Source organism: Loxodonta africana, chromosome 3 (genome assembly GCF_030014295.1).
Source record: "Loxodonta africana isolate mLoxAfr1 chromosome 3, mLoxAfr1.hap2, whole genome shotgun sequence".
Lineage (NCBI taxonomy): Eukaryota > Metazoa > Chordata > Mammalia > Proboscidea > Elephantidae > Loxodonta > Loxodonta africana.
The window spans coordinates 231,036-253,708 of record NC_087344.1 but is presented as its reverse complement, the minus strand read 5'-3'; the positions used below and the strand labels follow the sequence as shown (position 1 = coordinate 253,708).

Here is a 22,673-nt window from a genome sequence, read left to right as displayed (position 1 = left end):
TGTGTCCCCAACAAAAGGAGAGGTCGGGGAACATCCGTGTTTTCTTCACTCCTCTTTCCCCAGCACCTGAGCAGATGGATACTAGTTGAATGAAGAAACGTGGAAAGAGCTGTCTCTTGTCCCTGTGGTCATGCTCAGTTCTGCAGCTAGGACCCTGAGGCCTAGGAGGTGACACCGTGCCTGGGGGAATCCCGCAGCCGGCATCCACACAAGGAACTGGGACCCGGGACCAGGGCGGGAGGCTCCCTTGATCATGCACAGCCCAAGCTTCCTTTTTCTTTCTAATCTGTTCTCCTCTGTCAACAAATCACCCTGGTGGTGCGAACAGTCTGTACTTGACTACTAAGTCAGCTGCACTGACCTAAAGGCTGGCAGTTTGAACCCCCCAGTGGTGCTGTGGGAGAAAGTCTTGGTAATTTGCTTCCGTAAAGCTTACAGCCAAGAAACACCTACGGGGCAGTTCTACTCTGTAACACATGGGGTCACCATGAGTTGGAATCAAGTTGAAGGCAATGGGCGTTCTTGTTTTTTTTGGTGAGTGGATCAGATTAGACGGAAAACATGGCTCATTTGCATATACTTTGAATTAATTTGCCTCTATTTACATTCCATTTGCTTGGCGGTTGGTGAAGAGCTTTGAGCAGAGAGAAAGAAGCTCATGACATTAGTGGGGAGCCAATGTCCCCAAAAATACAGAAATAGAGAAGCTGTGGAAGAGACGGGAATTTGATAATCTGCTCTGCAGTTTCCCTAAGTCCGTTCTTGGAGCCTGGCATAGCAGTAGCCATCGATGGGGAAGGACATAAAATCCATGTTTGCAGACACATAAGAGCAAACACTCTGTGATCCTCCTGACATGAAGTATCAAGGACAAGCAGCTGCATAGCCACAGAAGCTTATTAGCTGTTACCAGGGGTGGGGGGGTAGCAGTTATTGCTGGAGGGGTACTGAATCTCTGTTCGGGGTGATGAAAATGTCTTGGAAGTAGTGGTGAGGTTGTGCAACATGAATGTAATTAATGTCACTAAGTTGTACACTTAAAATTGGTTAAAATGGCGAATTTGTTAGAGATATTTGTCTTTTTAATTAAAAAATGCTTCTCTGACCAAAAGAAATCTATATTGGGCTGGAATCAGTCCCTGTGGACTTCTGGGAGGTAGTGCGCTGTCCTGGAGGACCAGCAATGCTTTCTCTCCAACTTTACTCCTTCCCCAGGGCCTTTGCACGGGCCGTCCCCTTCCTGGAACACTCTTCTGCCAGGTCTGCACGGGCCACTTCCCTGCCCACCCCCAGGTTTTTGCTGAAATCTCCCCTCTCCAAGCGGCCAGCCTTGCCCTAATAGAGCTGCCGGCACCTGGGCTGCCATCCTGGACCGTGACTCTGCTCTGCTCAGCAGGCTCTGCCTTCAGCTTTTGTATCTTCTACCATTCTACAGAATACACTCACTGAATACATTTATTGTTCATTTTCTGTCCGCCCTCTGAGAACTTCAGATCCCTGAGGGCAGGGATCTCTGTCTACCCCAAAATGGAGCCTGATACACCATAGGCACTCAGTAAGTGCGTGTTGGAGGGAGGAAGGAGGGATGCTTGTTGGACCAGGCCCCCAGAGTTGTGAGTTTGCTGTGTGACAATGGGCTGTGCCTCAGTTTATCTAGCAAGGAATGGGGCCAGGCCACCAGAAACCTCGCCAGTCCTGCCTGCTGCCAGGTCCTGGTGTCGTGTTAGTGGCTCCGCTCCCTGGGGCTGGCTCCAGCCTGGCCACCCAGCTCGGTCAGCTCCCTGGGGACCCGCTCTGCTGACACTAGATTCTTGCCTGGATGGTCCAGCTGCCGGAGACACTCGATCCCAGGCTCACTTCCAGGCCAGTGTCCTGCAGCCAGCCCTCTCAGGCCGGGGCCCCAAGACTCCATGCTGGGGGGACAAGGGGCTGTCTGTGTGGCCGAGGGAGGTGTGGTGAGGCCAAGGCTCTGCCAGGCCGGGAGGAGGCTTGAGGGCCGGGGACAGTGTCTGGGTTGTGGCCACCAGAGCCACGGCCACTGAGAAGCAGCTCCAGGCCCTGTGCTCCCTGGCCCTCAACGCTCACCATGGGCACCCTCAGCTGTGACCCTGCCCCACGGTCAACCTCCACGGCCCTGGGCCGGCGGGCCACTGAGTACCAGATCCCCGAGACGGGCCTGCGGAAGTCCTGTGGAGTGGCTGCCCTGGAGACTGGTACAGGGGCATGGGGGGCGGCCCCAGGCAGAGGTTTCTGCCCTGGGAGACATTGTCCTCCTCACCCCCACTTCTGGAATATTCTGGAGCCCAGCCCCAGCCCTGACAAGTTCCTGCCCTCTCCAGGCCTCAGTTTCCTTCCTGGAGATTGGCTGGGAGGATGGGCTTCTGGTGGCCTGGACAGCCGTCCACTGACAGGGTCAGGTGCTCAGGCACCATCCTAGTGTGGAGGGCATGGCCAGACCAGGCTGTGGGGGCCAGACAGGGTGACAGAAGAACTGATAGTGATGCCTGAGGGAGAGGGAACCCTGGGGGCCTGGGTGTGTGTGGGGAGGGGCCTATGGTTGGGTGGTTTGTGGGGGTTGGCTGCACATTCCACCAATGACAGGAGCTGCCTGTGGGGTCTTGATTAGGGCCCTGACTCAGTCTCCCCATCTGTGGTGACCTCACCTCATCTGGGCCCCTCCCCCCATCAGGGTGGTGCTGACACTGGCTCCCCACCTGTCATCCTTGCCAACTCACAATGCGGGCATCACTCACTCTGTGGGAGGGGGGTGGTGGCTGCCTCCTGTCTCTCCCACACCTGCCAGGGCTGGTGGGAGCGGGTGGGGGGATGGAGCTGGGCTCTGGCTGCTTCCCACCTCTCAGGGCCCTGCTCCCCTGGCTGTGACCTGAGGGCCCATTGCAGGCGCAGGGCCAGGCCTGTATGTCCTTCCGTCCACCATCGGCTACGTCCAGCACGACTGCACCAGAGTGGCCAGTCCTGCCTACTCCTTGGTCCGGAGACCCAGTGGGGGTAAGGTGGGTGGCAGTGTGGGGGCTGGGCGACCTGACTAGATGCAGGCCTCCCCCACTGTGAGGACAGAGGCGGGGAGCTGGGAGGATGACCTGGGATGTGCTGATCTGTCAGGGAGCAGAGGGCAGGTGGGAGAGGCTGGAGGAGGAGCTGGATGGTGCAAGGGGCCAGGCCTACCTTAAGAGGTGGGGCTTCAGCATGTTGAGCCTGGATGGCTGTGTCCTTGCCCGGTTAACTCTGAGCCTCAGTCTCCCCCTTGAAAAATGAAATAACCCTAGATGGGCTACTGTGAGATGCTGTGAAGGAGGGGCTGGCTACATGGGGGTGTGCGTGGCAGCTCTGTGGCACAGCTGCTACCTGACTCTGGTAAAGAATTTTCCCAGCTGCGGCCAATCCTGGGGAGGCCTCAGATTTGTGATGGAGGAGGCCTGGGGTGGGGCTGAGGCTATGCCGTTCCCACCCCGTGGTCCATGCCTATGCTCCAGGTGCTACCTTCTCCCATGGGCTCCCCGAACTCCTATTCATCCTACAAAGCCTGGATCCCATGCCTCCACCTTCAGGAAGTCCTCCCTAGTCCTACAGCAGTGTCAGCACTGCCCCCGGCTCCCCAGCCTGTCTCAGTCTCCCTGTCCTACGCTTGTACATGGGTCAGGCACACGGGCTTCAGACACGCGTATTTGCCTGCACAGAGTATGTCAATCAATTAACACTTGCCAAACCCACTGCACACACATGCTTGCATATATATGTCTGAATACGCTGAAAAATAGTAACAAAGACAGTCACAGTAATAGACCCCACTGGTCAAGTGCCAGGCGCTGCCACCACCTCTTCCGTTTTCTCACTTTTTATCCTTCTCATCCTACGAATGAGGGAAACAAGGGTTAGACAGACTCTGAGGCTTGCCTGAGGACACAGCCTCTGAGAGGCCCTGTGGGATTTGAACACTGGCCCCTCTCAGGCTCGTTACAAGCACACAAGCCACAGCACTAAAACGCCTCCTTGGAACTGGACCTTTGCTCAGGGCCTAGTTACTCTCAGTCTGTGCACAATCCTAATAACCCAGACTGGCCCCAGCCCATAGCAGGAGGGGTCCGCAGGGGTGGGGGCCGCTACAAACTGCAGCACAGCAGCCTTTCAAAGGGATCGCTTTGACAGTGAGAGAAATCTCAGTCTGACAAACATGAACCAGAGACCCCTCGTTGCTTTGGAGTCTCTGTCTCCAAGAGGGGCTGGGGGTGGTGTGGGGCCGGTAGAAGTGTCTCAGGAATAAGGGGACACTGAGGGCTGGGTGATGGGCAGCGCCACCTACAGGGGTGCCGGGCACCTCTTCCCAGCACTCCCTGAGGACACCAGCCCTGGGCCAATCTACTTCCTGGACCCGAAAGTCACGCGTTTTGGCCGCAGCTGCTCCCCTGCTTATTCCATGCAGGGCCGGGGCAAACCTCGGGGTGAGTACTGTATGGGGCTCATGGTCTCAGCACTTTTCCACCTTTGCCTCCCCCTTTCCCTGTGTCTTCGGAGCCCTTAGAATCCTGGGTCTGGAATAATAAAATCCAAGGAGCACAGAAGAGAGGCCGCAACTCGAACGCCCATGAGAGAACCTGAAGGGCTGCACGCATGGTGCTGTGGGGGCAGCTGGGACACATTCTCAGTGTCAGGAGCTACTGGGGCTCAGTGGGGATTGCAGCAAACTGCAGGGGTTCCCTTCACAAGCTCTAAGTGCTTCCTTTCACCTAAAGCACCTGATTTGATTACCTGGCTCCATCCTCTCATCCGCCTGCCCCTTCATCTTTTGACCTATTACCCATTCACTTGCTCAGTCACTGATCCATCCATTCATCCATCTATCTACTCACCCACATACCCAGCCATCCATCATCCCATCTGTCATTCCACCCACCCATCGATCCATCAGTCCGTCCATCCATCCGTCCGTCCGTCCATCATCCATCCATCCATCCATCCATCCATCCATCCATCCATCCATCATCCAGCCATCCATCATCCCATCCATCATTCCACCCTCTCATTGATCCATCAGTTCGTCCATCCACCCATCCGTCCGTCCATCATCCATCCATCTGTCAGTCTGTCCATCTGTCCGTCCATCATCCATCCATCCATCCATCCACCCATCCATCATCCAGCCATCCATCATCCAGCCATCCATCATCCCATCCGTCATTCCACCCACCCATTGATCCATCAGTCCGTCCATCCATCTGTCCATCCATCCATCATCCAGCCATCCATCATCCCATCCGTTATTCCACCCACCCATTGATCCATCAGTCCGTCCATCCGTCCGTCCGTCCGTCCATCCAGCCATCTTTCCTTCCACCCACCAACTGATCCACCTCTCCGTCCGTGGACTCAATCCATCCATCCATTCGCTGCTCTCTCAGCCACCCGCTCACCATCCATCTACTCATGTGTCCACACAAACAAACATGTGTTCAGCCAACTGTGAGGAGCTGAGGTTGGTTAACTATGTCCTTGCTTTTTATGGGATTCCAGCCTGGCGGTGGACCTAGACCCAGACGAGGACCACCGTGTCTCTCCGTGGTCATGTCTGGAGGGAGGGCGGACCAGGGCAGGGGGACCCAGGAGAGGGTGCCTGGAGGGAGGGCATCAAGGTGGCGGAGATGGGGGAAATTTGAGCCTTGCAGAGGCTGGGGGGCCTGAAGGAGAATGGACCATGTGTCTGGAGGTCCGGGAGGGAGGGAAGAGATAGGGGCCTCTGCAGTGCCCACTCTGCAGTCCTCCCACAGGTCTGGAGGTGACGCCAGGCCCAGGCGCCTACAGCCCGGAGAAGGTGCCCCCCGTGCGCCAGCGGACGCCACCGGCTTTCACGCTGGGCCCCCGCCTCTGCCCGCAGCCACTGGACACCTCGGCCCCTGCCCCCAATGCCTACACCCTGCCCTCCCTCTGGGGCTCCCAGGTCTTCATTAAGCCTAGCAGCCCCAGCTACACAGTGGTGGGCCGCACACCCCCCATCCGCCCCTCACAGGACCCGGCGGAGATACCAGGCCCGGGGCAGTATGACATCCCCGACCCCAATGCCTACCAGCACCGCCGGCCAGCCTTCACCATGCTGGGGCGGCCTCGCGCACCACGCCTGCCTGATACAACGCCAGGCCCTGGCACCCACAGCCCAGAGCAGGTCACAGTGCACAAGGCCAGGGCCCCAGCCTTCACCATGGGCATCCGTCACTCCAAGCGGGCTGCCACCGTGGCTGGGAACACCACACCCTGACAGCCCACAGCTGCAGGGTGCTTGTTACTGCATCCAGACAAGCCTTGGTTTCCCCTGCAGTAAAGTGGGGTATGGGTGGGGCCTGGCTTTGTCTGGAGAAGGCTCAGAGAAGCCACAGGAGGGGCCCAGGGAAAGCCGCCTCTGCCCTCCCCTTTTCTGAATTGTCCGAGGCCCTTCTAGGTCACCATCCTCTGTCAGTCCCTGGGGGCTGTGACCCCGAGGCCCTGCATGGGTTGCAGGGTGAGCCTCCTTCCACCGCCCCAGTTTCTTCTCCTGGTCACACCAGGCCAGGCCAGGTGGGGAAAGGGACACCCAGCCCTCCCCAGATGCTGGCGGGGAATGAGTTTCCTGTGTCCTAGAACTCTGCGTCTGCCCCCTAGGGCCTGGATCCCTGATGCAGCTCCGGTTTCCACCAAACTTGGGCTCTTCCCTCAGCCTCCTGGAAGCAAGGTGCCTGTCCTGGGTTAAGCCCCAATCAGGCTGGAAGCAGCCCCGATGCCCCTGTCCACCCACCCACCATCTAGAGTTGCCTGTCAATAAATCGCTGCTTGGCACCAATAATGGTCAGCATCACACATGTACATCCCCATGTCATAGGGAGGAGACCTGGACACTGTCCCCCAGAGCCAGACCCTGACTGTCTAGCCCTGGGGGGTCCAGGTGGGACTAGGGGAGGGACCTGGGGCTGGGGGGCCAGAGGTGGAGCCAGGGCTTTGAGTGGGAAAGCCAGGCAGGCTTCCTGGAAGAAGGGGCGTTGAAGCTGCGTTTTGAAGGATGTGTAGGAGCTCGATGTATCCTGATAGCTGCCAGATATGTACCAGATATTGATAACAAAAACAAATCTGTGGCTATTGAGTTGATTCCGACTCATAGTGACCTAAAGGGCAGAGTAAAACTACCCCATAGAGTTTCCAAGGAGCGATTGGTGGATTCGAACTGCCAACCTTTTGGTTAGCAGCCATAGCTCTTAACGACCACACCACCAGGGTTTCCAGATGTTGATCAAGGTCATCTAAATTTCATAGCAACTTGGGAGGCAGGTGATGTTTACAGAGAGAAATGAAGCTTTAGAGAGACGGGACATTTGTCCAAGGGCACTCTGGGAGGAGAACAACCTGGGACTCGACTCCCCCCCCCCATATCACTCTGATGGCAAGGTTTGAACCCTGGCCATCAGGCTCCATTCCTGCCACTCTTTCCTAGGGAGAGGAAGGAAATACATGGGTTGGTGGCATGTCACCAAACCCTCTGTGAGCCCCCCACCCATGGGCCTGGAGGAGGCAGCTCCAAGGGCAGTGTTGCAGGTGGGACCCCAAGGGAGCATGGTGGGTGTCAGCCTTTTCCTTACCCCTTCCCCCCCCAAGCTGGGGGCTGGCACGCCTGAACACACAATCCTTTGCTAGACACACACACTGGTCCCCCCACTCAGACACTGACACACAGGGACCCCCTCCACACAGACACTGACACACACACGGACCCCCTGCACACATGCATGGCCTCATTCACACCTGTCCACACCTGTCCACACTGTACACACACGTCCCCACACACCGCAACCCTCCTGCGATCCACTTTTACATAGCCCCCCAATACTGACACGAAGCACACACGTTAGATGTGGGGCCCGGACACAGACATCCACGCCCAGGACCCCTGGCCGTCAGAAGGAGCAGACGCCCTCCACCCACCGGCCTTCGGCCCCTGGTTGAACACAGACGCCAGAGTCTGGGGCACCAGCCGCGACGCCCTCAGCCGCCAATCGGGGCAGCGCGCGCCTCCCGGTCCCACCGGCCCCCTATGGCCTCCCGGTGTCCTCCCCACACCTCCCCCTCCCCTTGCTGTCTTCTCCTACACCCCTCACCGCCTCCCCCCTCCCTTCGCCCCCACTGCCTCCCCCTGCCCTCCGGCGCTGCCTCCTCCTCCCCTGGGTCCGAGGGCGGCGCCGGGCTGTGATCTCATCGCTCTGATTTATCGATCTGCTCGGCTCGGCTCTCTCTCCCTCGCTCACCACCTGCCCCAGCGCCGGTCGCCTCCTTTTGTTTCCCGGCAGTCAGCCCTTATGGGGGGTGGGGCAGAAGGGAGTCCGGCGAAGATAAGGGGCCAGGAAGCTGGGTCCTGGGGTGACAGTGACACCCCCTTACCTAGTGCAAAAAATAAGCCTGGAGGGCGGGGCGGAGAACTGAGGGTCCCTGAGGCCCGAGGGTTCCGCTGAGCTGATGCCTGACAGAGCTCCCCGGAAATGGGGCGAGCAGGGGCTGTGACCCACAGCCCGAGGCCCAGGGATGGGCGGAGGAGGGACCCGGCCCTCTGAGTGCTCCTCCTTGACCCAGCAGGCCCAAGCCCGGCCCTCCGGGTGTGAGCCTCAGCTGCGTGACCTTGGGTGCGCCCCTTCCTCTCTCTAGGACTCAGTTTCCCCCTAGGAAACGAAGCAGGGAGGGATTTCTAGGCACCTTTCGGCCTGAACAGTGGTCAGGGAGGGGGCTGACGTTAGACTACTCGGCTCTCTCTTCCCCGGACTGCACCTCCGCTCCTCGCCAGGTCCCAGTTTTCCCATAGGTCAACAGGGGAAGAATGGGGTCTTCCAGCCCTGCCCTTTTAGGAACCTGGGCGGCGGGGGGTGCTAGGGCTACCCCACTTCCTTTCCTTGGTATCCCTTGGACCCTCCCTTCCCCGGCTGCCGAATGCGGGCCAACGCCCGAGCCCTAGGCGGGCCTCAGTTTCCCCGGGCGCTGCGGAGCAGAGGGCCGGGGTCCCAGGGGTGCAGCCCCCCGCGGCTGCGCGCTGGGCCGGGCGGATGACATCACCGGGCCGGGGGCGGGGAGGGACTGGCGGCAGCGGGCGGGAGCCGGCGGCCTCCTTGGCCAGGCTCAACGCCCGGTCGGGCTCGCTCAGCGGCCGCGGCCATGACGCAGGGTCCGGGCGGGCGCGCGCCCCCGGCGCCCCCCGCGCCCCCCGAGCCCGAGGCGCCCACCACCTTCTGCGCGCTGCTGCCGCGTATGCCCCAGTGGAAGTTTGCTGCCCCCGGTGGCTTCCTGGGTCGCGGGCCCCCGGCGCCGCGGGCGGCGGTGGCAGCGGGGGGCGCGGGGGACGCGGGGGACGCGGAACCGCAGCCGGAGGCGGCGGGCTCGGCGGGCGTTCCGGCGCTGGCGGCCGCGGTCCTGGGCGCCTGCGAGCCGCGTTGTGCCGCGCAGTGTCCCCTGCCAGCACTGAGCCGCTGTCGGGCGGCGGGGGCGCGGGGGTCGCGGGGCGCGCAGGGAGCGGCGGGCCCCCCGGATTCTGCGGCGGAATGGATCCGCAAGGGCAGCTTCATCCACAAGCCGGCGCACGGCTGGCTGCACCCGGATGCCCGGGTCCTGGGGCCCGGGGTCTCCTACATCGTGCGGGTGAGTGCGCAGACCAGGACCCGCGGTCGCGGCCTCCCCGGGCCTCGGGTACTGGGGCTACCCCACTTCCTTTCATTGGCATCCCTCGGACCCCAAGAACCCGACTCCCCGCTCCATCCTCCCTCCTCTCCCCATCACTCGGACCCCCATCTCCAGCCGGGGAGACGCTGGGGTCCAGGTTCCCACGGCGTCACGTGGGGAGGGGCGGGGAGAGGGCAGGTGGGAGGGGGACGCGCATGCGCAGGGTAGCACCCCTATTTCGGCAGGGAGGGAAAGTCCAGGAGTGAGGACCCCAGGGTGCACTGCTGTGTCCCCGGGAGAGGAACGCCCAGACCGCCCCTAAAGGCTCCAAGGCAGATGATCGGATCGCTGAGACCGTGGCCTGGGATGGGGGTGTGGACTCGTGGGAGAAGGGGTATCTGGAAAGGGGCCGATGCCCAGCCAGACCGCCGGGGAAGCTGAGACTTGAGAGACACCGGCCTTTGTTCATTATCCCAGTGTTACTGGGAACCTTTTCACACAGACAGAAAAGCCGGATCAGTGGATCCCCGTGTCCTCCACCTGGGACTCTTCGAGTTTTGCGCTCTCTGCTCAGTATATCGACTCCTGTACATAATAGCCGTTGATAAACCATTAGAAAGCGAGCTGCCCACTAGTGCCGCTTGCCGTGGAGACCCCACGTGTGTCAGAGAACTGTGCTTCATAGGGTTTTCAGTGACTAAGGTTTTGGAAGCGGATTGACAGGAATTCCTCCTGAGGGTGCTGTTGGTGGACTTGAACTGCCGACTTTCAGTTGGCAGCTATGGCCTTCACTGTTTGCAGCACCCAGGGACTCCGCCCACGGTGGCACACCTGTAAACACCTTCGTGTCTCCCACACACCCACAGCCCCAGATCACATCTAGAAAAATGATTAGTGATTCCAGAATGGCTTGGAACCGGAGGTTGTGTTCACATCTCCCCGGGCTAGCTCTCTGGGGCCAGGACCAACCATGTTTACACTTGGTTGTTATGTCTCTTTGCTCTCTCTATAGAACAGTCCCTGAACACCGCTTACACCCTCCCATGACCTTGACTTTTTGGGTGTCCAGGATCCTTGCAACCTTTTCCTGTAAAGAGCCAAAGAGCCAATATTTTCAGCTATGCAGGCCAGGAGGTCTCTGTCCTGAGACCTCAGCCCTACTTTTGGTGAAAGCTGTTGTAGACAGTGTGCAATGAAAGGGCATAGCCACAGCCCCATAAGACTTTATTAGCAAAAAAAGGCAGCAAGAGCTGTAGTTTGCCGACCAGGGGTCCAGACCAGCACTGTCCAAACGAACTTTCTGCACTGATTAAATGTTCTGTATTTGCGCGCTCTGATCTGGTCATCCTCACCAGCCATGCATGGCCATCCAGCGCTTGAAATGTGGCTAATATGACTGAGGAATGGAATTAACTTTTTTTTCTTTTTAATAGACTTTTTTTTTTAAATTGTGATATATATATATCACTGTCACTGAACTACATATATTCCGTCATGGAATAGATTATTTCTGAGAGCAGTTTTAAAAAATTTTTTATTGTGCTTTAAGTGAAAGTTTACAAATCTAGTCAGGCTCTCACAGAAAAATTTTTATACACCTTGCTATATATGCCTAATTGCTCTCCCCCTAATGAGACAGCACACTCCTTCCCTCCACTCTCTCTTTTCATGTCCATCCGGCCAGCTTCTGACCCCCTCTGCCCTCTCATCTCCGCTTCAGACAGGAGATGCCAACATAGTCTCACATGTCTACTTGAGCCAAGAAGCTCACTGTTCACCAGTATCATTTTCTATCCCGTAGTCTAGTCCAGTCCCTGTCTGAAGAGCTGGCTTTGGGAATGGTTCCTGTCCTGGGCTAACAGAAGGTCTGGGGACCATGACCACCGGGGTCCTTCTAGTCTCAGTCAGACCATTAAGCCTGGTCTCTTTAGGAGAATTGGGGGTCTGCATCCCACAGCTCTCCTGCCGAGAGCAGTTTTAGGTTACAGAAAAATTCCGCAGAAAATACAGAATTCCCATATGCCCCTCCCCATTTTCTACTGTTTCTCTTAAGGCCATCTTACATTCCTGTAATACATTGTTACAAATGAGGAGCCAATAATACAGTATTATTAACTAAACTCACAGTTTCCATGAGGGTTCCCTCTTGGTGTTGTGCAGTGCTATGGGTTTTGGCAGATACATGTCCTAAGTCACCCACGGCAGTAATAGACAGAATAGTTTCACTGCCCTAAAAATGCCCTGTGCTCCACGCACCCATCCCTCCCCCTCCCTCTGACCCCCTAGCAACCACTAATCTTTTCATTGTCTCTATGGTTTTGCCTTTTCCAGAAGGAATTTTTAATTTTATTTAATTTCAGTTAAAATTTACATTTACCTAAATGCCCATCAACAGATGAATGGATGATCAAAATGTGCTACATACAGACCCTGAAATACTGCCCAGCGAGTAGAAGGAAGGAAGTCTTCATACATGTTACAATATGCGTGGAGCTTGAAGACATTATGCTGATTGAAATATGTCAGTCACTAAAGGACAAATATTGTATGACGTCACTTACATAAAAAGACAGGAAAAGGCAAACAGAAATTGAAGTTTATCAGTAGTTACCAGAGACAGAAGGCAAGGGGAAAGGAGGGTTAACAGTGATGGAAAAATCACATGGATTAAGGGTAGGGTTGCATAGCCAATTGTTATAATTGCTGTAATAGGTTGTACACCTGTAAAAAGTTGAACTGGCAAAAGTTGTATGATAGTTGTATTTACAACAATGACAAAAAAAAAAAAAAAAAAAAAGTAGCTGCTGAGGCTACTTATCCACAACCAAAAACTTCATGGGATTTTGTTCCTTAGTTTGGAGGTTTAGCGTCATGGTTTCATGGGATACCCCAGTAAATTGGCCTCATGTGTTCAGTGCTTCTGTTCTACTTCCTAGTTCTTTGCATAGTCCCTGGGGTCTTGAAAGTTTACAAGTGGCCATCCCAGGCATGGCAATTGGTCTCTGTCCACCCAGAGCAACAGAGGAAGAAGGAGAGTCAGGAATAGGAAGAGGAAATGGAATATGGGATAATTGCTTGCATGAACAACTGCCTCCTTTACCATGAGACCAGAAGAACTGAGCAGTACCCGGCTACCATTACTGAACATTTTGACCAAAGATTCTATAGAAGAAACCTGATCAAAAGGGGGAAAGTACAGAACAGAATTTCAAATTCTCATGGACTCCAGACTTTCTGGAGCCATGGGGGCTGGATGGATCCCTGGAACTATTGCCCTGAGATAATCTTTAAAAATTAAACCAAAAATATCCCCTAAAGTCTTCTTAAGACCAAACAATGTTGTTGTTGTTAAGTGCCATCGAGTTGCTTCAGACTCATAACAACCCTGTGTACAACAGAACAAAACACTGCCTGGTCCTGCACCATCCTCACACTCATTGTTATGCTTGATCCCATTGTTGCAGCCACTGTGTCAATCCATCTTGTTGAGTGCCTTCCTCTTTTTTGCTGACCCTCTCTTTACCAAGCATGATGTCCTTCTCCAGGGACTGATCCCCCCTGATAACACGTCCAAAGTATACGAGATATAGTCTTGCCATCCTTGCTTCTAAGGGGCAGTCTTGCTTCTTCCAAGACATGATTTGTTTGTTCTTTTGGCAGTCTATCGTGTATTCAATATTCTTCTACAACACCACAATTCAAACGGGTCAATTCTTCTTTGGTCTTCCCTATTCATTGTCCAGCTTTCGCATGCATATGAGGTGATTGAAAACATCATGGCTTGGGTCAGGCCCACCTTAGTCTTCAAGGTAAGGTCTTTGCTTTTCAATACTGTAAAGAGATCTTTTCAGCAGATTTGCCCAATGCAATATGTCGTTTGATTTCTTGACTGCTGCTTCCACGGGTGTTAATTGTGGATCCAAGTAAAATAAAATCTTGTCAACTTCAGTTTTTTCTGTGTTTATCATAATATTGCTTATTGATCCAGTTGTGAGGATTTTTGATTTCTTTATGTTGAGGTGTAATCCATGCTGAAGGCCGTGGTCTTTGATCTTCATCAGTAAGTGCTTCAAGTCCTCTTCACTTTCAGCAAGCAAGGTTGTGTCATCTGTATAACGCAGGTTGTTAATGAGTCTTCCTCCAATCCTGATGCTTCGTTCTCTTTCATATAGTCCAACTTCTTGGATTATTTGCTCAGTGTACGGATTAAATAAGGTATGGTGAAAGGATACAACCCTGACACACACCTTTCCTGACTTTAAACCACACAGTATCCCCTTGTTCTGTCCGAACAACTGTCTCTTGATCCATGTACAGGTTCCTCATGAACACAATTAAGTGTTCTGGAATTCCCATTCTTCGCCGTGTTATCCATAATTTGTTATGATCCACACAGTCGAATGCCTTTGCATAGTCAATAAAACACAGGTAAACATCCTTCTGGTATTCTCTGCTTTCAAGGAGGATCCATCTGACATCAGCAATGACATCCCTGGTTCCACGTCCTCTTCTGAACCTGGCTTGAATTTCTGGCAGTTCGGTGTTGATATACTGCTGTAGTCGCTTTTGAATGATCTTCAGCAAAATTTTACTTGCATGTGACATTAACGATATTGTTCAATAATTTCCACAGTCGGTTGGATCACCTTTCTCTGGAATAGGCATAAATATGGATCTCTTCCAGTCAGTTGGCCAGGAAGCTGTCTTCCATATTTCTTGGCATAGACGAGTGAGCACCTCCAGCGCTGCATCAGTTTGTTGAAACATCTCAAATGATATTCCGTCAATTCCTGGAGCCTTGTTTTTCACCAATGCCTTCACGGCAGCTTGGACTTCTTCCTTCGTATCATCGGTTCCTGATCATATACCACCTCTTGAAATGGTTGAGTGTTGACCAGTTCTTTTTGGTATAATGACTCTGCATATTCCTTCAATTTTTTTTTTGATGCTTCCTGCATCGTTTAGTATTTTCCCCATAGAATATTGCAACTTGAGGCTTGAATTTTTTTCTTCAGTTCTTTCAGCTTGAGAAATGCTGAGTGCATTCTTCCATTTGGTTTTCTATCTCCAGGTCTGTGCACATGTCATTATAATACTTCACTGTTTACCAAACAATAGTTTAGCTTACCTGGTTTAGCCTTGAGCATTATACTCTTTTACGAGCTATCTGTATGACATTAAAGTGACAAAAGCAACTCGAAAGTTGAGATAGGAATCTTAGGGGGAGTGAGTTTATGTTAATGGGGGAGGAACACCTCAGAGAAGCAGGGTGAGGATGGTTGCACAACTGGAAGAATGTAAGCAATGTCATTGGATTGTACATGTAGAAACTGTTGAATTGGTGTATGTTCTGCTGTGAATATTCTCAACAACAGCAAAACAAAATTTAAATAACCACTTAGGACTAGTAGCTACCCTGTTAGATAGCACAGGTCTAGACCAAGGACTTGCAAACTTTCAGCCCTCGAATGAACATCTGACAGGCACCTACCATGTGCCAGACTCCGTGCTGTTGCTGGGGGTATAGATGTGAAGAAATCCCCACCATCTCTGCCCTTGTGGGCTCATGCTCTGGAGGAAGAGAAAGATAATACATAAGAGGCAGTATGATGGAGTCTCGGGAGGAAATAATCAGGCTTCTGTGAAGCAGAGTAATGGAAAGAACCTACTCAGAGTCCGGGAAGGCAGCTCTGAGCAGGTGACATTTAACGTGAGCCATAAAGATGAGGAAGGAGCCAGTTTTGCAAATAGCAGGGGTAAGGGAACAGCAGCAGGAACAGCAGGTGCAAAGGCCCTGAGGCAACAAGGCTGGACATTTTCAAGGGACAGAGAAGGACTGGAGTCCAGGGGGTGGTGAGAGAGGAGGGTGAAGAGTGAGGACTTTTGATTCAATTCTAAGTCCCTAGATGGGTTCTTCTGCCTGGTGCTTAGACCATGCCTTCTAACGCTTTGTTTCCTTTTCCTCCTTAGTACATGGGCTGCATTGAAGTTCTCCGTTCCATGCGCTCCCTGGATTTTAACACTCGCACGCAGGTTACCAGGTGAGCCTTTGAGACGGGGGGTTGGACTGCCTGGTGTTCAAGTCTCAGGTCTTCCTGGCGAGTAGGGCCTATGTGAGGCTTTGCAAGGGATGGGAGAAGTGGGATCAGAGCTGACTGGTGGGTGGAATCCGAGGACAGCTGACTCAGCAAGAACTCCCTTTCCAGTTTGGGGAACAGTGCTGCCCAGGATTAAGATGGACCTAAGGCTGGTGGATTGTGTCTGAATCCTGGCCCAGGCCCTGCCCACTCTCCAGACCTCAGGTTTTTCTGCAAACTGGGGTAACAGCCTAGCCCTCACAGGATGCGGAGCAGATTACATCAGGGGTGTTTGTGAACAGCTCCCAGTGTGTCCTAGGGACTGGGAGCTGATGGCTGGTCCCCTCTGTGGTTCAGGGTTGGGAGGGACCTGGGAGCCCCAAAGGGTGGGTACAGCATCTCCCTTCCCTTCCCTTTCCCTTCAGCCTGGAGAAGGGACATTACCCTCAAGGTGCCCTGAGCTGCCTGGATCAGGTCACACAGCTGTGACAACCAGGGTTTAGAGGAAGAGGCATTGTTTTGTGTATGAAAATGGATTTATTCTGCTCACTGTAGACTTATTAAAAACAGCTCTATTGAGATGTAATTCATATGCCGTACAATCCACTCATTTAAAGCGCTCAATTCAGTGGTTTTTAGTACATTCATAGAGGTGTGCAACTCCCACTTCTACCCCCAGTTCCAGAACATCCTCGTCACCCCAAAAGGAAACCCCATGCTCATTACCTGTCACCCTCCATTCCTCCTCCTCAGTCCCTGGACAACTGTTAATCCACCTTTTTCTCTAAGGGTTTGCCTGTTCTGGACAGTTCACAGAAGTGGAGTCATACATCGTATGGCCTTTTGTGTCTGGCGTATTTCACTGAGCATGGTGTTTTCAGGGTTCATCTATGTCGTAGCATACCTCAGTACTTCTGTCCTTTTTGTGGCTGAATGATATCCCATTGTATGGATGGACCACATTTTGTGTATCCATTTATCCACTTCTCAGCCGTTATGAATAGTACTGATTTGAACATGTGTGTTCTAGTTTCTGTGTGGATATATGTTTTCATTTCTCTTGGGTACACACCCAGGAGTGGAATTAGTGGGTCATGTGGTAATTCTTAGCGGTTCCATGGTGTAATCGTGAGCACTCTGGACTCTTAATCCAGTGATTCAAGTTCATATCTTGGTGGGACTTCAGTGTTTCGAGCCCTGGTGGCCCAGTGGTTGAGAGCTGTGGCTTGCTACAGCTGCTAACCAAAAGGTCGGCAGTTGGAATCCACCAGCCACGCCTTGGAAGCGCCACGGAGCAGTTCTACTCTGTCCTATAGGGTCGCTATGAATCAGAATCGACTTGATGGCAACAGGTTTTTTTCTTTTTTTAACGGTAATCTCCACCACTCGTCTGTCAGTTTGTCATACTGTGGTGGCTTGGGTGTTGCTGTGATACTGGAAGCTTTGTCACCATTTTTTCGAATACAAGCAGGGTCACCCATGGTGGACAGGTTTCAGCGGAGCTTGCAGACTAAGACAGACTAGGAAGAAGGACCTAGTGGTCTACATTTGAAGATATCGGCCAATAAAACCCTTAGGAATAGCAGCAGAATGCTGTCTGATACAGTGCCGGAAGAAGAGCCCCCCCCCCCAGGTTGGAAGGCACTCAAAATATGACTGGGGAAGAGCTGCCTCCTCAAAGTAGAGTCGACCTTAATGACGTGGATGGAGTAAAGCTTTCGGGACCTTCATTTGCTGATGTGGCACGACTCAAAATGAGAAGAAACAGCTGCAAACATCCATTAATAATATGAACCTAGAATGTATGAAGTATGACTCTAGGAAAACTGGAAGTCTTCAAAAACGAAATGGGATGCACAAACAGGCATCCTCGACATTAGTGAGCTGAAATAGACGGGTATTGGCCATTTTGAATCGGACGATCATATGGTCTACTACGTCGGGAATGACAACTCGAAGAGGAACGGCATCACATTCATCCTTAAAAAGAACATTTCGAAATCTATCTTGAAATACAAAGCTGTCAGTGATAGGGTAATATCCATTATGCCTACAAGGAAGACCAGCTAATAAAACTATTATTCAAATTTACACACCAACCGCTAGGCCAAAGATGAGGAAATTGAAGATTTTTACCAACTTCTACAGTCTGAAATTGATCAAACATGCGATCAAGATGCATTGATAATTACTGGTGATTGGAATGCAAAAGTTGGAGACAAAGAAGAAGGATCAGTAGTTTGAAAATGTGGTCTTGATGACAGAAACAACACTGGAGATCACATGATAGAATATTGCAAGACCAAATGACTTCTTCATTGCAAGTACCTTTTTTCAACAACATAAATGGCAACTGTATATGTGGACCTCAACAGATGGAAAACACAGGAATCAAATTGACTACATCTGAGACAATTTGAATTGATTACAAAGAGAGGAATGGAAAAGCTCAATATCATCAGTCAGAACAAGGCCAGGGGCCGACCGTGGAACAAATTATCAATTGCTCATATGCAAGTTCATGTTGAAGCTGAAGAAAATTAAAACAAGTCCATGAGAGCCAAAATACAACCTTGATTATATCCCATCTGAATTTAGAGACCATCTCAAGAATAGTTTTGATGCATTGAACACTAATGACCAAAGACTAGATGAGTTGTGGAATAACATCAAGGACATCATATGTATAGAAAGCATTAAAAAGACAAGAAAGAGAGAAAAGACAAAAATTGATGTCAGAAGAGAGTCTGAAACTTCCTCTTGAACGTAGAGTAGCTAAAGCAAAAGGAAGAAATGATGAAGTAAAAGAGCTGAACGGAAGATTTCAAAGGGTGGCTGGAGAAGACAAAGTAAAGTATTATGATGACATGTGCTGTTGCTGTAAAAATAGTATGACGGAGGTGTCTGGCCTCCTCTAACTTCACAAGGAGGAAGGTGAATCACGATCCACAAGCCAAGGCTGATTCCTGCGAAGCCGAGGTCAGACATGCCTTCTCTCTCCAACCTTTTTACCAATTCTGACACCAACCGTCCCTCCCATGGCGCTTTCTACTTCTCTGCTGAGTTGGATAATCCATGGCAATGGCCACACAGAACTCACAGACCATACTCACAATTATGGGGTTTATTGGGGAAGTAACAGGTTATGACTCAGGTTTAGGAACTCTGAGAATACAGTTCTTCCCTCAGGACAGCCTCTTCTCAGACAGGTCTCTCTCTGGCCCGTTGACCTCTCGGCCCCTTGGCCTGGCCTCCGGCCTGCTCAGGCAAGTGTTACAAAGCTCTTTTAGCTCTGTTAATAAATGCCCTAAGTCTCCCCACTCCGCCTCGGCCAGAAGGCGCTTAGCTTTCTTGATCCGTGGGCTCCTGGCCCACCGTACTGTCTCCTGCTTCTATTGCTGCCACTTCTCTGCCACCACTTCTCACTGTCTTCAGTGTTACAGTTCTCTCCCTTGGTATCCTGGCTCCAGGAGCTTCTCAAAGCAGGGATCCTGGGTTCAAAGGACACCCTCTGTTCTTTGCTCTCCTTCCTTGGTGGTGGTGGGATCTTCCCTCAGCTCTGGAATTGGCTGTCTTTTAAGCCTAGCAAGTTAATATTTTGCTGAAGATAATTAAAAAACAGCTGCAGCAGTACCCTGATAGGGAACTGCCGGGAATTCAAGCCGGATTCAGAAGAGGACGTGGAATGAGGGATATTATTGCTGATGTCAGATGGATCTTGGCTGAAAACAGAGAATACCAGAAAGATGTCTACCTGTGTTTTATTAGCTATTCAAAAGCATTTGACTGTGTGGATCGTAACGAATTATGGATAACATTGCGAAGAATGGGATTCCCAGAACACTTAATTGTGCTCATGAGGAACCTATACATAGACCAAGAGGCAGTCATTTGGACAGAACAAGGGGATACTGTGTGGTTTAAAGTCAGGAAAGGTGTGCTTCAGGGTTGTATCCTTTCACCATACCTCTTCAATCTGTATGCTCAGCAAATAATCTGAGAAGCTGGACTATACGAAGAAGAATGTGGCATCAGGATTGGAGACTCATTAACAACCTGCCTTATGCAGATGACACAATCTTGCTTGCTGAAAGTGAAGAGGACTTGAAGCACTTACTGACGAAGATCAAAGACCACAGCCTTCAGTATGGATTACACCTCAACATAAAGAAAACAAAAATCCTCACAACTGGACCAGTAAACATCATGATAAATGGAGAAAAGAGAGTTGTCAAGGATTTCATTTTACTTGAATCCACAATCAACACACATGGAAGCAGCACTCAAGAAATCAAATGACATATTGCTGCAAAGGACGTCTTTAAAGTGTTGAAAAGCAAAGATGTCACCTTGAGGACTAAGGTGTGCCTGACCTAAGCCATGGTGTTTTCAATCTCCTCATATGCATGTGAAAGCAGGACAATGAATAAGGAAGATCGAAGAAGAATCAACACCTTTGAGTTGTGGTGTTGGGGAAGATGCCAGAGAATGAACAAGTTTGTCTTGGAAGAAGTACAGCCCGAATGCTCCTTAGAAGCGAGGATGGCAAAACTTTGTCTCACATATTTTGGACGTGTTATCAGGAGGGATGAGTCTCTGGAGAAGGACATCATGCTTGGTAAAGTAAAGGGTCATTGAAAAAGAGAAAGACCCTCAACGAGATGGGTTGACAGTGGCCCCAACAATGGGCTCAAGCATAGCAGTGTTTGTGGAGATGGTGCAGGACTGGGCAGAGTGTCGTTCTGCTCTACATAGGGCCGCTGTGAGTCTGAGCTGACTTGACGATACCTAACAACAACAACATGGTAATTCTAGTAGTCCCTGCGTGGTGCAAAATGTTCGTGTGCTCGGTCGATGGCTCAAGGTCACCCAGGGGCACCTTGGAAGAAAGGCCTGGTAATCTATTTCTAAAAAATTAGCTGTCGAAAACCATATGATGCATGGTTCTGACACACATGAGTCATCATAAATCAGGATTTACTCGACTGCAACTGTTTTTGTAAGTAGGCCAGTCATTGAATTAGGACCCACAAGGCCTGGTGGTGTAGTTGTTAAGATGTACAGCTGCTAACCAAAAAGTCGGCAGTTTGAATCCACCAGCCACTCCTTGGAAACTATATGGGGCAGTTCTACTCTGTCCTATAGGGTCTCTGTGAGTTGGAATCAACTCGACCGCAATGGGTTTGGTTTTTTTGGTTCCGTCACTTCAGTATGGGCCCTGGTGGCATAGTGTTTAAGAGCCTGGCTGCTAACCAAAAGGTCGACTGTTCAAACCTACCTGCTGCTCCTTGGAAACTCTATGGAGCAGTTCTACTTTGTCCTATAGGGTTGCTAGGAACAGGAATTGACTCAATGGCAATGTTTTTTTGTTTTTTTTTCCTTCAGTATGACCTAATTTTAATTTAGCTAATTGTATCTGCAAAGACCCTATTTCTAAATAAGGTCATATCTGGAGGTACTAAAAGTTAGGGCCTCAAAGTATGTTCAGCCCTTCTCCTGTGCCTCTTTCTCAGTCCCATCTCCCTCTCTCTGCTCTCCTGTTCAGCTCCCTGACCCTCAACCTTCTCTTAGCCCCTCACGCTTATCTGAACTCTTGCCCCCTCCCTGTGACCTCTCCCTTCTCTTAGCCCTGTTCCTGACGACTTCCCATTTCTGAGCCCCCTTCTTCTCTCAAGTTCTCATCTTCTCCAAGGCCCCACCTCTAAGCCCCCTCACATGTAAAGTCCCCCCACCACACCCCCTTGGAGCTCTCTGATCCCTGCCCCGTCTCTTGCGCAGGGAAGCCATCAACCGCCTGCATGAGGCTGTGCCCGGCGTCCGGGGCTCCTGGAAGAAAAAGGTGGGTAAGGGGCTGGGGGCCCCGGTGCGGCTGGTGGGCAGAGTTGGTGGCGGGGGTAGGGGGAGGGGCACCAAGGCCCTCTTCGGACCCTTGCCCCAGCCGGCAACCCCTCTGCGGCCCCTCCCCAGTGCTCAAGCCCGTATCCCACGCTGCACCCTGGCGCTGTCCCCTGCCTCCCCAGGCCCCCAACAAGACGCTGGCCTCCATCCTGGGCAAAAGCAACCTGCGCTTTGCCGGCATGAGCATTGCGGTCAACATCTCCATCGACGGCCTCAACCTTTCGGTGCCCGCCACACGCCAGGTAAGGCCGCCCCGCCCCTCGGCCACAAGCCACGCCCCCAGCCACAGGTCCCCACCCACCGGCCACAGGCCCCGCCCCTCAACCACGGGTCCCCACCCACCGGCCACAGGCCGGGTCCTTCGGCCACAGGCCCTGCCCAGGCCCACCCAGCCCCTGCCCCCTTGCCCTCACTCTACAAGGCACGAACCTCTGAGAGAGGTGGAGCCACCTGCCCACGAGGCAGTGGCAGAGCTGGGTCTTCCGTGATGGTCCGGGACTGGGCAAAGGCAGAGCCTCGAGGGTCCCCTGCGGGGGGGGCAAAGGGGTGGACGTTCAGTGGGGTACACAGGGTGGAGGCGTGTGGTGCACTGACTGGCCCTGCCTGGCCTTGGGGTTGCCCCTCCCTGGGTCGTGGGGAAAAGGGACCAGCGAGCTTGGGAATAGGGAGGGTAGGCAAGAGGAGGGCCATGCAAATGAGCATGCAAATAAACCCACTGACGCGGCGAGTTGATTGTTCAGGAGTTGGGATCTTCCCACTCACAGCTTCTGCAGGCCCGTTGGCAGCTTGGGGGCGTGTGTGAGTGCGTGTGTGTCTGCGTGGGAGGGTGTGCCCTTCAGAGTCTCCGGGTCTACTCCTGTAGGAGTCTGTGTGCCTGTGTGCGTCTGCGTGGGCGGGTGTGCCCTTCAGAGTCTCCAGGTCTACTCCTGTAGGAGTCGGTGTGCCAGTGTGCGTCTGCGTGGGAGGGTGTGCCCTTCAGAGTCTCGGGTCTACTCCTGTAGGAGTCGGTGTGCCAGTGTGCGT

General features: G+C 52.6%; 2 protein-coding genes across 2 annotated transcripts in view; both read left to right on the top strand.

Moving 5' to 3' along the window:
- The first annotated feature begins 2,086 nt into the window (after window positions 1-2,086).
- CIMAP1D (CIMAP1 family member D) lies at window positions 2,087-6,331 on the top strand. The gene is given in 4 exon segments (XM_003422533.4): window positions 2,087-2,213; window positions 2,902-3,009; window positions 4,347-4,460; window positions 5,784-6,331. Coding segments are annotated over 4 exon segments (897 nt in total).
- A 2,843-nt stretch (window positions 6,332-9,174) lies between these two features.
- SHC2 (SHC adaptor protein 2) overlaps window positions 9,175-22,673 on the top strand; it is a 36,384-nt gene continuing 22,885 nt past the window's right edge. The window contains exons 1-4 of the mRNA XM_064280022.1: window positions 9,175-9,654; window positions 15,646-15,716; window positions 21,531-21,591; window positions 21,773-21,892. Of these exons, the coding sequence (XP_064136092.1) occupies window positions 9,175-9,654; window positions 15,646-15,716; window positions 21,531-21,591; window positions 21,773-21,892 (732 nt within the window). The remainder of the gene's footprint in view (window positions 9,655-15,645; window positions 15,717-21,530; window positions 21,592-21,772; window positions 21,893-22,673) is intronic.